This window comes from Meles meles, chromosome 8 (genome assembly GCF_922984935.1).
Source record: "Meles meles chromosome 8, mMelMel3.1 paternal haplotype, whole genome shotgun sequence".
NCBI classification, from domain to species: Eukaryota; Metazoa; Chordata; class Mammalia; order Carnivora; family Mustelidae; genus Meles; species Meles meles.
The window spans coordinates 94258221-94272081 of record NC_060073.1 but is presented as its reverse complement, the minus strand read 5'-3'; the positions used below and the strand labels follow the sequence as shown (position 1 = coordinate 94272081).

The window sequence follows — 13861 nt, the reverse complement described above, 5'->3', positions numbered from 1 at the left end:
AGTTGAGCCAGCTGGCACTTTGTTCTAGCCATAGGACTTGCTGCAGGTTAATGCAGTCCCTGCCCACCAGGTCCACCCTTTTGCTGGTGTAGCTGGGCTGAAGGTTGTAGTGGCCCAGTGAGCTGTGAATTGAGCTTATTTCCTGCCTCTGTTTTTGTGTTTCAGAATAGGGAAGAGAATCATTGTTGTGCTGTGCACATAGGAATTGATATTAACCTTCCTTTTCTGTTGTGACCTTTAGTGAATTTCCTACCGAAGCAGATTTGGAGGACTTCACAGAAGCAGCTGTGGATGAGGACGATGAGGATGAGGAGGAAGGGGAGGAAGTGGTGGAAGACCGTGATTACTACTACGACACCTTTAAAGGAGATGACTACAATGAGGAGAGCCCGACTAAACCCAGCAGCGATGGGACGATTTCAGAAAAGGAAATTACTCACGACGTTAAAGGTAACCTGATGTAAAGTTGTGGCATTAAAATCCATTCGGTAATACTTGCTTACAGTTTTGGACTGCATTCATCACAGGTAAGTCACAGGAGAGGTGGTGCTCCTGGGCACGGATGTCAGATCGGCTCACCAGCCCGCTGGTGGCGCTATATTAGCCCTGGGGGGCCAGGCCTCCGTGGGGTCTGGCAGTAGACACACCCAGGGAGGGATCTAAAATTGAATCAGAAACTCTCATTTGCGTTGTAAGGACCTAACTAGAGAAGAAGGACCAGACCGGAGAATCAGGTGCTTGCGCAGGGTTCTTCCGCATGCAGCCCGAAATGTTCTCTCCCCAAGGGAGGCCCCTCCTCAGTGTTCTAAAGCCCCGGCCTTCTAGAATGGAAGTGACTTCTTAGTTCTTGTGTTCCATCTGTAGGCTGCCAGATTCGTCCACTAGAAGATGTCTGTGATGGGGAGGGTGGAGTTTAACGACCTACCGGTGAAGGATTTTCATCTTGCCAGTTCCCAAAAAAAGAGAAAAAAAGGTTGTGTCCATTCTAGAGCTGTTGACACGCAGTCTCTTGCTGAGTGTATATTTGAAGCCATTTGGCTCTGAAGAATTATCTAGGACTCAGTGTGGGGAAATACTGAACAAGTCTAAAAGTTTATGACTTACCTTGGAGAACATAAAATGCCCACGCATGCTTCCCAGGTGCCTGAGTAGCATTTCCTGTGGTCATCACCACTAAAGCAGCCTCTCCCCCTGCACTGGGCTCCTTTGGTCCTTGACCCCAGCATGATGGACAAGTTAGGCAGACGGCTCCACTTGCCAGATCAGAACTGTGAGGCTCCCAGAGCAGTGAGACCCAGAATCCCCCCCGTGTTGGTCTAGACTCCAGACAGTGGGAGAAATGCTGTTTTCAGTTCCTGCTTGCCTGCACTCCATCAGAACGGGAGGACGACTGCATCCCCCTGAACGATGGGCTGGAGTTGGTGAGCTAGCTGGCCAGGGCAGTGAGGTCCCGGCGGGGCTTGGCGTCTGTGGAGGCTCAGTGTCTGTGGGGGCTCGGTGCGACTGTCGCCGGCCAATAGCAGTTGGGAAGCACGAGAAGCCGCTGCCTCTGTCCTGCTGACCTTCTGACCGTTTCCACACAGCTGTCTGCTCGCAGGAGGCGATGACGGGGCCCTGCCGGGCCGTGATGCCCCGTTGGTACTTCGACCTCTCCAAGGGAAAGTGCGTGCGCTTTATATATGGCGGCTGCGGAGGCAACAGGAACAATTTTGAGTCTGAGGATTATTGTATGGCTGTGTGTAAAGCGATGAGTAAGTCTCGGCGCGTGGGCTCCGTGCCGCGGCCCTGTCCTGTCCGGCGTTCTGTCTCTCTCCCGGCCGTCCTCGTGACTGCGTCTGTGTCGTGCTCCCTGCCGACGCAGGTGTTTGCTGTCCGTTGTTCCCTCCTCTTTGTGCTTTCTAGATCTAGGCTTTGCTCTTCTGTTGGCAGCCGTGAGCCCAGTTCTGTGTGTCCCATGCTCACCGTGGGTCTGGTGGCGGTGGTGGCGGTGGCTGGTGGCTGGTGGTGTGTCCCCTCCCTGGCCCAGTGGGAGAGCCCGGGGGCTTGTTTTCACATCCTGCCGTGTCATCCGTGGGCTCCTGGCACGCATCTGTGTTGTTGGGGATGGCAGCCTTGACCGTGGCTGGCTGTGGTGGAGAGGCACAGAATGGTCAGCACAGCAGCCCTGAGTTCTGCCCGTTCTTGTTCCTGGGCTTCTCGCTCTTATTCTTATCTTGGGGCTACCTGTCGCCCACCCCCATGGTGTTGGCTGAGGGGGTGCCCACTCTTTAGAAAAGTGACCCTAGGGTTACTTTTTTTCGAGAGTCCAGAATATCGAGATGTCTTGCTAATGTATGCACTCTAGGGAGCGAGCTCTGCAATTGCACGGTAGCCTCTGTTTCTCCAGGGTTTTGGCAACGCTGGATCACGCAGACTGTTAGGAAGTGAAAGAATTGTAGTTCATGTGTCCTTTGGTCACAAAGGACATTCAGTGGTTTGTTCAGCTGGGCTGGGTTCACTTAGACACCGGTAGGAGAACTTACGCTTTTCTCTGTGGTGACTCCCTTCCCTTTCTCAGGCCCCTGTTGTCTTACCTCACAGTGCTGGCTAGTCCATGTGTTTGGAAAATCCTCGCTCAGGCGAAACACTGATTTCTTGGTTCTGATCCTGGAACTCGTTAGAGTAAGGAGTTGCTGGTCCTTTCTGGTTTTTGCTTTAAAGATGTTGGGCTGTAGCTTCTGATGGATTTTCGTTCAGATACCTTCATGTTCCTCTTTCCTCCCCCACCAAAAGCTGTTTTAAATCTTAACGTGATAGGGTATGCTTTTAGCACCTTCACTCCAGCTGCTGCTCTGTGGAAAAGCTGTTTTTATTAGAAATAATTGAAAGTGTGGACACAATATGAGTCCTTAGGGAACTTTGGTGGCAGAAACGTCTTTGTTCAGGAAAGACAGAGACAAATTATTGTGCTACGTCCTGCTTTGTAAAATTACTTAAACTAAGGTGCAACAACGCATTATTTGGGGGTGAAGCCCGAGGAATTGGGGTTGTTAAAGATCTCCCTGAAAGCAGAGAGACGGCCGTTCCCAGAGGATCACGTAGGTCGTGCTGGCACCTGTGATGGAATGCTTGTCCTCTGCAGCATCCCTGGCTCTGCAGTCTACAGAATTGTAGTTTCCCAGCGCTTACGGTAGGGAAGACTTGCCACAGAGAAGCTTGGTGTTCCTAGATCCGTGGGGTCCCTGGTTGAGTGCTTTGAGAGCCTAGAAGCTTCACTGTGCCGCTGGTCAAGTGTGTGCCCCTCCCTGGAGGGGTCAGAGGTGGGCAAATGCGCTGGTTTCTTGAGTGGTTGTTTTCCCATGGACAGAAGGACATGGTTGTAGGTCTGGGTCCCAGCAGAGCTCTGGGGCTGCTCTGCCTTTACCTTTTTGTTCCAAGGGGTGGAGGCAGCTTGAGTTTTGTATTATCTTTATCCAGCCCAGTGGTAGGAACCGAAGACTGTCTCCAGCACATAAGCCTTTAAGCTGCAGACGTGCATTGCTGATTGCCATGCACGTGCATGGCAGCGTGCTCATTGGCACCGATGGACTGCAGGGCTTTGAAATTCTCCCAGCTGAACTTTGGAGTATCACGGGGAAGGCATCTTGTGAAGCTGTGTATTCTAATTTGGTTAATCTGAAAATTGGCTGTGGCGATCGTCTTTAAACTTATGTAGGAGCCAGACATTCTTGACAAGATTTTAGTCGCAGCTTTTAGGTTTAAAGCTAAGGGAAAGATGCTTTGGCGGCAGAACTTTGGAGTGGCTGACTAATTTGTAGTAGCATTTGTCAGTTACACAGTTATTTCAGTGTTGTGTTACAGCTACACAGTTCTGGAAGTTAGGTGACTTTATTTCTGAATTGAAATTCACTGGGTTTGGTATTGGCTCTCCACTTAGCTCTAATATTACACAGCAAGTTGTACCAGCAAGTTCTTTGCCCTTCCGCCCTGGCTTGGGAAATTGGGAGTGAACTGGGCTAGTCCCAGTTTTCATAAGTATTTCTCAAGGGGTCAGGCAGGTAAACTTGTCATCTCAAACCTTTCCTTCATAAGGTTCCGCTCCCTTGTGCAGCTCTTCACTTGCCTGGGGCCAGTAAGCCCTTAATGCTTGACCAGCAAGGAGGAGTGTGTTTTCTAACGGTTTGCTCTTGGGCAGTGACCTGGTAAGGCCAGTGAGTGCCATGGCCTTACCAGGCCCAAAGTATCTTCGCACTCTGTGGTGCGTCCTTGTCAAATACAGCAACTTAGTGTTGTCCCTCTTATCCCTGGTGTTGGGGATGGGGCTAAGACTTCTTCAGTCGTGTTTGTAACTAAAACATTAGAGCTAAGCTGCTTGGACTTCCTCTACGCAGTCTCTGTGCAAACACCATTCGGCACCAAAGTTCCTTTCAGAATGGAGAATTTGGGGGAGGTGCCTTTGCAGGTCTGATACCTGCCCTTGTCTATGGCCAGAAGCCATCAGTGACAGCAGTAAATGATTAGAGTTTAGCTTTTATGATTTTAGGAACTGTGGGAAGGTATAGAGGATTTCTTTTTCTTCCCCTGAAGTCCTAAGTAGGTGCCTGGCTGGTGCCAAAGATAGCAGGGGACACGGACTGGCCTGGTGGCCGAATGTCATGTGAGGAAGATGGAGCACTGTGATCTGACCAAGTGAAGTCTTGGCAGACAGGAGCACCATGTCCTGGGAGCACAGTGCAAGGCCAGCTAGGTCGTCATGCAGATGCTCTGCTCGGCCTTCTTCCTAGAGCCCAACGCGCTTTCCATGTTGGGCCTGACCCCCAAAGGGAACCCCTCTTGTCATTTCGTTTCAGTTCCCCCAACTCCTCTGCCAACCAATGATGTTGATGTGTATTTCGAGACCTCTGCAGATGATAATGAGCATGCCCGCTTCCAGAAGGCTAAGGAGCAGCTGGAAATACGGCACCGCAACCGGATGGACAGGGTAAAGCTTGGCACTTCACTTATGCTCCTGGTGTTTGGTGTTGGGTAATAGGGTTTTCATCATTGAAGAAAAGGGACGCCATCCCCCCCCAGATGGTCATGCTGTGTTAGGATAGATAAGGTGTGAGAGGTTAGCAGGGCCCTCTTCTGGGTAAGTCCAGCACCCCCCCCAACTGATAATATAATTACTCTCTGAGTGCATATCGTGTTCAGACTCCATGGAGCACTTCCTATAACATTATAGGTTATAACATCCTTGTTATTTTTCTTTGCTATGAGCTAGCTTTTAATTTTTTTTTTTTATTTTAAGGAGGGAAACTATTTAACTATTGTGAATAGAAAGCTAGGGTCTTTTGCCATTAGAACAGGTACCTGTAAAAATAGATGAGAGCAAACCTGAATTAACATACTTTAGCTGGATGCTTGTTGCCTGCTGAAGCTTCTGAGTCTCAGGATGCTTTTTTTTTTTTTTTTTTAAGATTTTATCTATTTATTTGGCAGCAAGAGAGGAGAGAGGGGGAGAGAGCATGTGCGCGCGCACAAGTAGGGGGAGCAGCAGAGGGAGAGGGAGAAGCAGGTTCCCCACTGAGCAAGACGCCTGACTCAGGGCTCGATCCCAGGACCCTGCGGCAGGCGCTTAACCAACTGAGGCACCCAGGTGCCCCTCAGGATGCTTTCTTAAAAGGGCTGTAAGTTAGAGCAACGTGGAGCACCGCAGTGCAGATCTCTCCTGGAGTTACTTAGGAAGACAAAGAAAATGAAAAGAACTTCTTGTTAGGTCAGAATACTGCCTAAAAGCTCACACGTCACCTGTGCCGGCTTATACTTCAGGAAATGTTGTTTTCTTTTATCCACAACTGTTCTGAGAAGTAGGATAAAACATGGCGCTCACCCCCATTTTTTTTTACATTTGTGAGGAGGCTAATAACTTGCCTGGGGTTATCTAGAACAGGGAGGTCATGGAGTTGAGGCTCTGTTTGGGGATGGTCGTGGTCCGGGAGCTTCTGAGACAGTAATTCTGTGAACAAGCTTGAACAGCCCTGAGCTCGTGAGGGGTCATATGGTGCAGTTTCCTATATTAGATTTCAGGCCCTGGTGGTGGTGTTAGAAAACGGGGGGATTGTTTCAGAGATGATTCTCTGGTGATAGTGGCTTTGACCTTTGTTCTAGGTAAAGAAGGAATGGGAAGAGGCTGAGCTTCAGGCCAAGAACCTCCCGAAAGCAGAGAGGCAGACTCTCATTCAGGTAGGATGCGTTCTCTAGGGACAGAGCCTGCAGCCTGGCCCTCTGAAACCTGGTCAGAGCCAGACACCCTGGAAATTAGAGTTTGACACTGTCTCTCAGTCAAGAGCTTATGTTACAGGGACGTTTTAAGTGGCCTTTTTTTTTTTTTTTTTTTAATTCTCACCTCCAAACTGGCATTCTCTAGAACTGATCACCTGTGGTAGAAGCAAAGTAAACCAACCAGAACACACCTAATTCATGCCAGGAAGCAACCTTAGCTGCCTCTGTTTGTTAATTCTGCTCTCCTGGCAAAAATCCTCAGTCATCTTCATTCTTAGGCTGTGACTTGTTTTTCAGCAGTACTGAATTCTTTTTTTTTTCCCTCTCTCTCTCAAAGATTTATTTATTTGAGAGAGAGAGCGTGTGTGTGCATGATCATGAGTGTGTATGAGTTGGGGGAGGGGCAGAGGGATTTTCCTCTTTCCAGAGCCCAAGGGTGGGTGCATGGGTAGGGGCTCGATCTCAAGACCCGTGAGATTGTGACCTGAGCCAAGACCAAGAGTCTGACACTGAGCCGGGTGAGCCACTCAGGCGCCCCCTGAATTCTGTTTTTGCAGACTTCTTCAAAATTCAAAAGATAGACAGTAAGACACTCTGAGGTACCAGTCCATCTTCTAACTTTGCAAGAATGTAACATTAGAGTCTTAGCAGCAGCTGGGTGCCCCTTGAATAGAAGAGAGTGTCGCTAGGAATAGGGATAGCAATTTATGACTGATTTGGGTTTCATAAAGCAGGTTGCATTTTAAATCAGTTTGTGTTTATGATTCACTGAAGTCTAGCTTCTCGAGATGTTAAGACTTTATTGGGACACTTTTTCTTTTTTATCAATCACTCTGAAAATCTGAGAGTGTTAATTTCTACATAGCCAGTGCATCCTATGCAGAGAAATTTAGTTCCACGGCCTTCAAACTTTACTTTCAAGCTTGGCCAGGTACTTCACAGACAACTTGCCCTTCAGGACTTCGATGTGAATGACTCAGCATAACCTACCACGCTGTTGGGATATGTTTCAAATTCTAGCTCCCGTTGGTCTGTGTCTCAGGATTTGGAAGTTGGGCACCTTGGTCGTAGTGTGCAAAGGATAGCATTCCTCTTGCAGGGCACATTGAGAAAGCCCACACTGGTCTTACAACACTGGTGATTTCAGCGACGGAAGTGCTAATTCAGACTCCGATGCTCAGATTGAACATGCTCTCATTGGATAAGGACGTGATTTTTCTGACAACAGTCAGAATGTACTTGGATCTTACCCTTGCTCCAGTCCTCTGACCCTCTTACCGACTTGCACAGGCTCTGGGCGAGGAGAGGAGCATTGGGGGCTCAGGCTGTTTGCTTAGACTTCCTCCAGGCGCCATGAATTACATGCCATTCCTGCTTTCTCGGTTTAGCACTTCCAAGCTATGGTGAAAGCCTTGGAGAAAGAGGCAGCCAGCGAGAAGCAGCAGCTGGTGGAAACCCACCTGGCTCGAGTGGAAGCCATGCTGAATGACCGCCGCCGAATGGCTCTGGAGAATTACCTCGCCGCCTTGCAGTCCGACCCGCCGCGGGTGAGTGGTGTGCAGTGCAGTGGTCACTGACGAGTGCTGTCCTCGGGGTTGCCGGCTCTAGTGTAGGCCACATGTAGAACCGACAGATGATGATACACGGATCAGCAAAATGATCGCATTTCTATGATGAGTTCCGGCGAAGCTGGAGGAGGTAAGGAAAGCGGAGCAGGGAGAAAGAGGTATCACATTCTGGTATGTGCTTAGGTCACTGGAGTATCACACTTTCTGCTTGTGTGTGCCGCTTGTGATAAGGAATGTCTGACCTCACGATACTGGTTGGTACTTACTCATTTATTGAATTTTATAGTAGCTTTACTTTCAAAGAATAAAAACCTGCCTTTCAAAGCTTTGGCGCTCACTCTGTTCTAAATAAGATTATGAGCAAAGGGGTAAAGGAACTTTTGTCGAAGCCCTTTGTGCTGGTGGCCTCATGCTTCTTTATCCCTTAACTCTAATGTACCGTGCTTTGGGGGCATGGAAAGTACTGGAAAGTAGGATATTGATATCCTTCTTCTTCTTCTTCTTTTTTTTTAAATTTTTTTTTTTAATTGGTGTCCTTCTTAAGTGAGCAAGTAGAGTCTTTGTGGGTGACACAGGGGCTGCCGACCTTGTAATTAAGGTGTCAGACGCTTAAACCCAGGAAAGAGGAGAGATTGAGTGGGAGAGTGGGCTAGAGATTCTGGAAAACACTGTTAGTTAAGAAACCAGTATAACTTTGGAACTTAGTTTTTGGTACTTTCTGTGGAAAGGTAGTTTCTTGGTACTGGGTAAGCTAAAAGCTTTAAAAAGCACAGCTTTCATCCTTATGCCTGACTGGACTTTACATTCTTAGGTGAGTGTTTTTAAGCTTTGCTTTCCTGCCTGTTTTCATTCTGTAGTGTCTGGATCTTTAAACTACTGTTCTCTCTTGCAGCCTCATCGCATTCTCCAGGCCTTGCGGCGTTACGTCCGCGCCGAGAACAAAGATCGCCTGCATACCATCCGTCATTACCAGCATGTGTTGGCTGTTGACCCAGAAAAGGCAGCCCAGATGAAATCCCAGGTACAACTAGACAGAGTAGAAATTGCGGTGGGAGCGTCTCTAGTGGGGAGACTGCTTTGACCAGTGGTCGGGCGGTGCTGATAGTAAAAATACCTTTTCCGTACTTTCTTCTCTTAGGTTATTTCTACTTAAAAGAGTTTCTGGAAGTTTAGGAATGCATGATTATATTGAAGAGCTAAGTCAGTTTTTCAGTCTTTTTTATACCTGTTTATTTCTGATTTTAGATAATGAATGAATGAATATTTGAAACTACATATCTGAATGATACATAGTTTGCATCTATCCATTCATCCGAATGAATGGATATATGCAACTATATCAAGTAATTCTAAAAAATTGTTTTGTTTGTTTTGTACATGAGTTTTAGTTGAGACAGACAGTGGTACATTCCTGGGCTTTGTCCCATGCGGGGTCCAACTTTCCTTTACAGTGATCTGGAGAGATTTGTTTCTGGATCCTCTTAATTTCAGTATCGTCCGTTAATTTGTGTTTTACTCTTCTTGTGTTTGTAGAAAAGAAGCCTGGCCTGCAAGTCTGCTGGCTTCCCTGTAAACCAGCAAGTCTAATAGCTTAGCCAGTTATTGGTTTTCTAGAGGGCCTTGTTGTGACACAACTGATCTTACTTAATTTCCTCCCGTATTTTATTTTATTTTTTTCCAAAAGATTTTTATTTATTTACTTGACAGATAGAAATCACAAGTAGGCAGAGAGAGAGATTGGAGGAAGCAGGCTCCCTGCTGAGCAGAGAGCCCGATGTGGGGCTCAATCCCAGGACCCTGGGATCATGACCTGAGCTGAAGGCAGAGGCCTTAACCCACTGAGCCACCCAGGCGCCCCACCTCCTCCCGTATTTTAAATCGAGTGCTGTGCTGACTGCCCAGTGTCCATGGGATGCACTTAGCCGAGGGGACTTGCCCATCTCCCCAGAGACTCCCCTCCCAGCCTCTTGCCGAGTCTGTATTACGGTTGCAAGGCAGTCAGCCCAGAAGTCTTGCAACCGCGGTGGCTGCTCCCTTGGTTCAGAAGTTGGAGAGCCTGCTGTCCACATGCCAGACCCTGTGCTAGCATCTGACCTTGCAGAATGGAATCTCGCCGGTACCCTTGAGCAACTCACCATCAGTGTGTAGTATTAATTACAGTAGCCGTGAAGATGAAGAACTACCCTTAAACATACAGAGTTAACTCCAGAAGCTGGATGTATGGAGGAACGAGAAGAGTGGGAGAATGTGGACAGGGATGGCTCTGGGGACCCCGGGAGGTATCTGGCATGGACCTGGAGCTCAAGGCTTTGCTTTGAGCTGGGTGGAGTAAGAGAGAAGGCCGAGTCCTGGAGTAGCTTCCAGGAAGTGTAGGTGGAACAATGCATCCACCTTGACAGGGGCTAGATTTCAGGTCTGCTTGGTTTTTTGAAAACAAACAAGAAAAACAGAAACAAAAAACATGGCTCTCCCCCCGCCCCCAGGTTTTTTTGGTGGGAAAACTAGATTATCATGTAGTATTTATGGAAGAGCCATTTTTATATGGTGTGAGAGAAGAAGGAAAGGAGAGACCTTGATCAGCATATTAACAACTAGGGAAGGAGTTGTCTGCCGGCAGCTCACAGTGCCACAGCAGATGGTGTGGGGAGTAGAACGCCCTCCCTTCTTAGCAGATCCCGGGGAAAACCCTGCTCTTCCTCTGTGGTATTTGCTCTGTGCTCTAAGCCCTTAGTTCTAGTAGAACTTGGTTGTTGAACTACACAAACTTTTGCATGTTCCCTGTTCCCTACACTTTAGAAAATGCTGAATATCTTCAGCCAGTTACGTGTTCCGTCTGGGCTGTGAGTGGTCTGGTGCTCCTAACCCGCATACTGTAGCTCAGGGCTCACCAGGAAGACACGGGTATCCTGTATTCCACGCTGTGGCTCGTGTTCTCCTGGGGGCACAAGAACCGTCCTCAATCAAATGGCTCTGTAATTCATGGGAAGTATGACAGCATGCACACGCTCGCAAAGACTGTGGGTGGTGCATTTTCACTTTCCATTTGCATTTTCTAAGGCACTTACTCTTGTGCTTTCCCATCAATTTACTTGATTGAAAGAATGGCAAATATAAAATTAAATTGCTTTCATCCCTGCTTTTAAAGGTCAGAGAGACATCAATCTACAATAAAAGCATCTTTCCATTTAATTTTTTTTTCCATGTTGACCATACTAATGGCTTCAAGCCCATTAATTAAGCCATAGGCTTATAGTGCCCTCTTTAGGACGAGCATAGTAACTGCAAGTGTAACCATCCTGAATTGCATCAGCTTGCGTGAGCTATGAACACAAAGCCTCACTGTGGCCTTCTGGTGGATGTTAGCCCAGGTTACCTTTCATTTCCACCCGAAGAAAAGCTTTAAGAGTAAATGACCATTTTTGATGGTTTTTTTCCTTTTTTAAAAATCATGAACAACCTAGAACTGTTGTAAGTAAGTCTTTATCACCCCCTAAAAATCAGGTTTACTTGTTACCTTGGCGTAAATTTTGGAAGGACTAACTAATTCAGTTAAATGTGAATAAACTTGTTCTGTTATCCACCATCATAATCATTTCAAGCAATTACTTCACTAAGCAAATCCATGAATGGCCCCCTCTCCATGAAGATCTACTTTCCAGCTCATGATTTCATTCTCTTTTTACCCCATCCAATCTGACCGGTGGTAAAAATGGACTCCCTCCATCTGTCACTCAGCAAAACCTTACTGAGTATCCGGCGTCGTATAAGGGTGCTTTTTACTCTCGATTAGTACAGTTACTAAGTGCCTTGTATAAAAATCAAATCAATAACTGCCTAGTGGAAATTTTTAAATATATTTTCTTTTAACTCCAAGCATTCTCTGGATGAATTCTCAGATCGCCAAGGGGTATTACATACAGTCTAAACATACTCTTCTACGGCAGCATGCCGCCCCCCAGTTTGAGGCTTCACTGTCTGTAGTCTTAGTTACCTGCAGTCAGCTGCAGCCCAGAAGCAAATTATCCCCGCCACCTCCCCCCCCCCCCCGCCACCCCTTACCATCAGGAGGTCAGTAGGAGCCTAACTTTATGTCACAGGGCCTCTGTCATTCCCCTCAGGTCACCTCCTCACATAGCGTTTCCTCACATCATCACAAGAAGAAGGGTAACAGTGCAAGAAGGTATTTTGAGAGAGAGCACATTAAATCTCTTTTATTATAGTATGATTGTTCTATTTTATTGTTGGTTATTTTTTATTGTGCCTAGTTTATAAATTGAGTTATGTCCTAGGTATGTATGCATTGGAAGAAAACCCAGTGTACATGGGGGTTGGTACTGTCTGCAGTTTCAGGCGTCCAGTGCAGGTCTTGGAACATAGGCCCGGCAGAGGGGACTGTTGCACTGTAGGGGTCAGTAAATCAGGGCGGGGATGGATGCATTTCCTCTGGCCAGCTGCTTTGCTGGGCTTTGTAGAGAATACACGTTTTCAGCCGATCTTTGTGGAAGTGAGCGTCTGCCAAGTTTGCTCTGGGCCTGGCTCTGTTGGTCACAGGGCCTCTCTGCCGTTCTGTCCCTCCAGGTGATGACACATCTCCACGTGATTGAAGAGAGAAGGAACCAGAGCCTCTCCCTGCTCTACAAAGTACCTTACGTAGCCCAAGAAATCCAAGAGGAAATTGGTGGGTGCTGGGTTTGTCTCGAGGTCCACTAGGACTTCGGCCGAGGCTCGGGGTGTCAACAGTGCAAGATGAGAGAAATCAGGGCAGCCAGAGCCGGGAAGCCAGGCATTAGCACACCGGGGTTTAAGTGTCGAATTCACTGGAGCTTACGCGGCATGGTCAGGGAGTAACCCAGGACAGATACACTGGATGGGAGCCACAAGCCTTGAGTTTCTTGACCTTGACTTTGTGACCGGAAGAAAAACTCCAAGGTGTGAAATTGCAGGGGACCTGGGGAGCTTCCTGTTGCCCTTTTCCTCCTTAATTGCTGATGCAGTTAAGGCACCTGCTTTACACATGTTCTCACTTCCCCACGCTCTTCTGCTCTTCATCTTCTTCATTTATTTGGCAGATACATTGTCTCCTGTGTGTCACAGACAGCAGTCAGTCTGTCCTGGAGGTCATGTTACAGTAGGGGACTCAGGAAAACAAGACAGGGAGTGCCACGTGGGGGGTAGAACAGGGTGGAGTGGCGGAGAGTAGCGGGGTCGTCAGGGAGGCCGAGTCAGCACGGTAGCCTGGGATCCACATGACGAGAAAGCCTCCTGCGCAAAGATCACGAGGGGGAGAACACACGGCGAGAGGAGGAATGACGCCTGCAGCTGCCCGAAGCTTTAGTCACGTGGACACGTTTGAGTAGATCGGTGTGGCTGGAACCCTGAGGGAGAAAGGGGGCTAAAGAAGTTGGCAGAGGCCGGTTTGCAGAGATTTTGGCAAAATTAAGGAGTTTGGGTTTTATTCTACGATAACAGCCTTTAGAGGGTTTTAAACTAGGTAATGACTAGATCTGTATTATGCTTTAAAAAAGAGGAGGAATTAAAAAAAAAATCATCGGCTGCTGCGTGGTATTAAAATGACAAACCTGCCAGGAAGCCATTGTAAACATCCAGGCGAGAAATGAGGTAGTAGGCACTGTGATGGTCCTGGAGGAAATAAAGAGCCGGCTCTGTAGGGCACGTGGCCGAGGAGGGGTGAGCCCGGTGTGCTGCTGGCTCGGGTGCCGGGCAGAGGGACAGGAAGCACCGAGGGCAGGGCCGAGGCTTCTGCTGTCAGCAGCAGCGTGGACAGTAGCGCCCCCTTCACTGAGGAAAAGCGTTCTCTTTCTACAGGAGAAAACAGAGGTTGCTGCTTGACATAAGTGTGGGTGTAAGGGAGGCTGGCCGATGAGCCAGAGGTCAGGGCAGTAAATTGGAGGTACAGATTTGGGGGTCATGGCCTATGGATGCATCTGATCTCTGCTGTGGGAAGAAACCACTGAGCCCCAGAGTGAGTTCCTAGAGGACAGGGGCGTGCCAGGGATGGGGGGCACTGGGCTCCTGGTGCTGGGGTTCTG

General features: G+C 48.1%; 1 protein-coding gene across 4 annotated transcripts in view; it reads left to right on the top strand.

Moving 5' to 3' along the window:
- The window catches only part of APLP2 (amyloid beta precursor like protein 2), an 84318-nt gene that overhangs the window by 61362 nt on the left and 9095 nt on the right, over positions 1-13861 (top strand). For 2 of the 4 annotated variants that reach the window (XM_046014573.1, XM_046014572.1), the window contains exons 6-12: positions 242-450; positions 1584-1751; positions 4830-4960; positions 6130-6204; positions 7632-7790; positions 8704-8832; positions 12390-12489. In XM_046014573.1, the coding sequence (XP_045870529.1) occupies positions 242-450; positions 1584-1751; positions 4830-4960; positions 6130-6204; positions 7632-7790; positions 8704-8832; positions 12390-12489 (971 nt within the window). The remainder of the gene's footprint in view (positions 1-241; positions 451-1583; positions 1752-4829; positions 4961-6129; positions 6205-7631; positions 7791-8703; positions 8833-12389; positions 12490-13861) is intronic. The other 2 variants (XM_046014575.1, XM_046014574.1) reach the window with 1 other exon arrangement.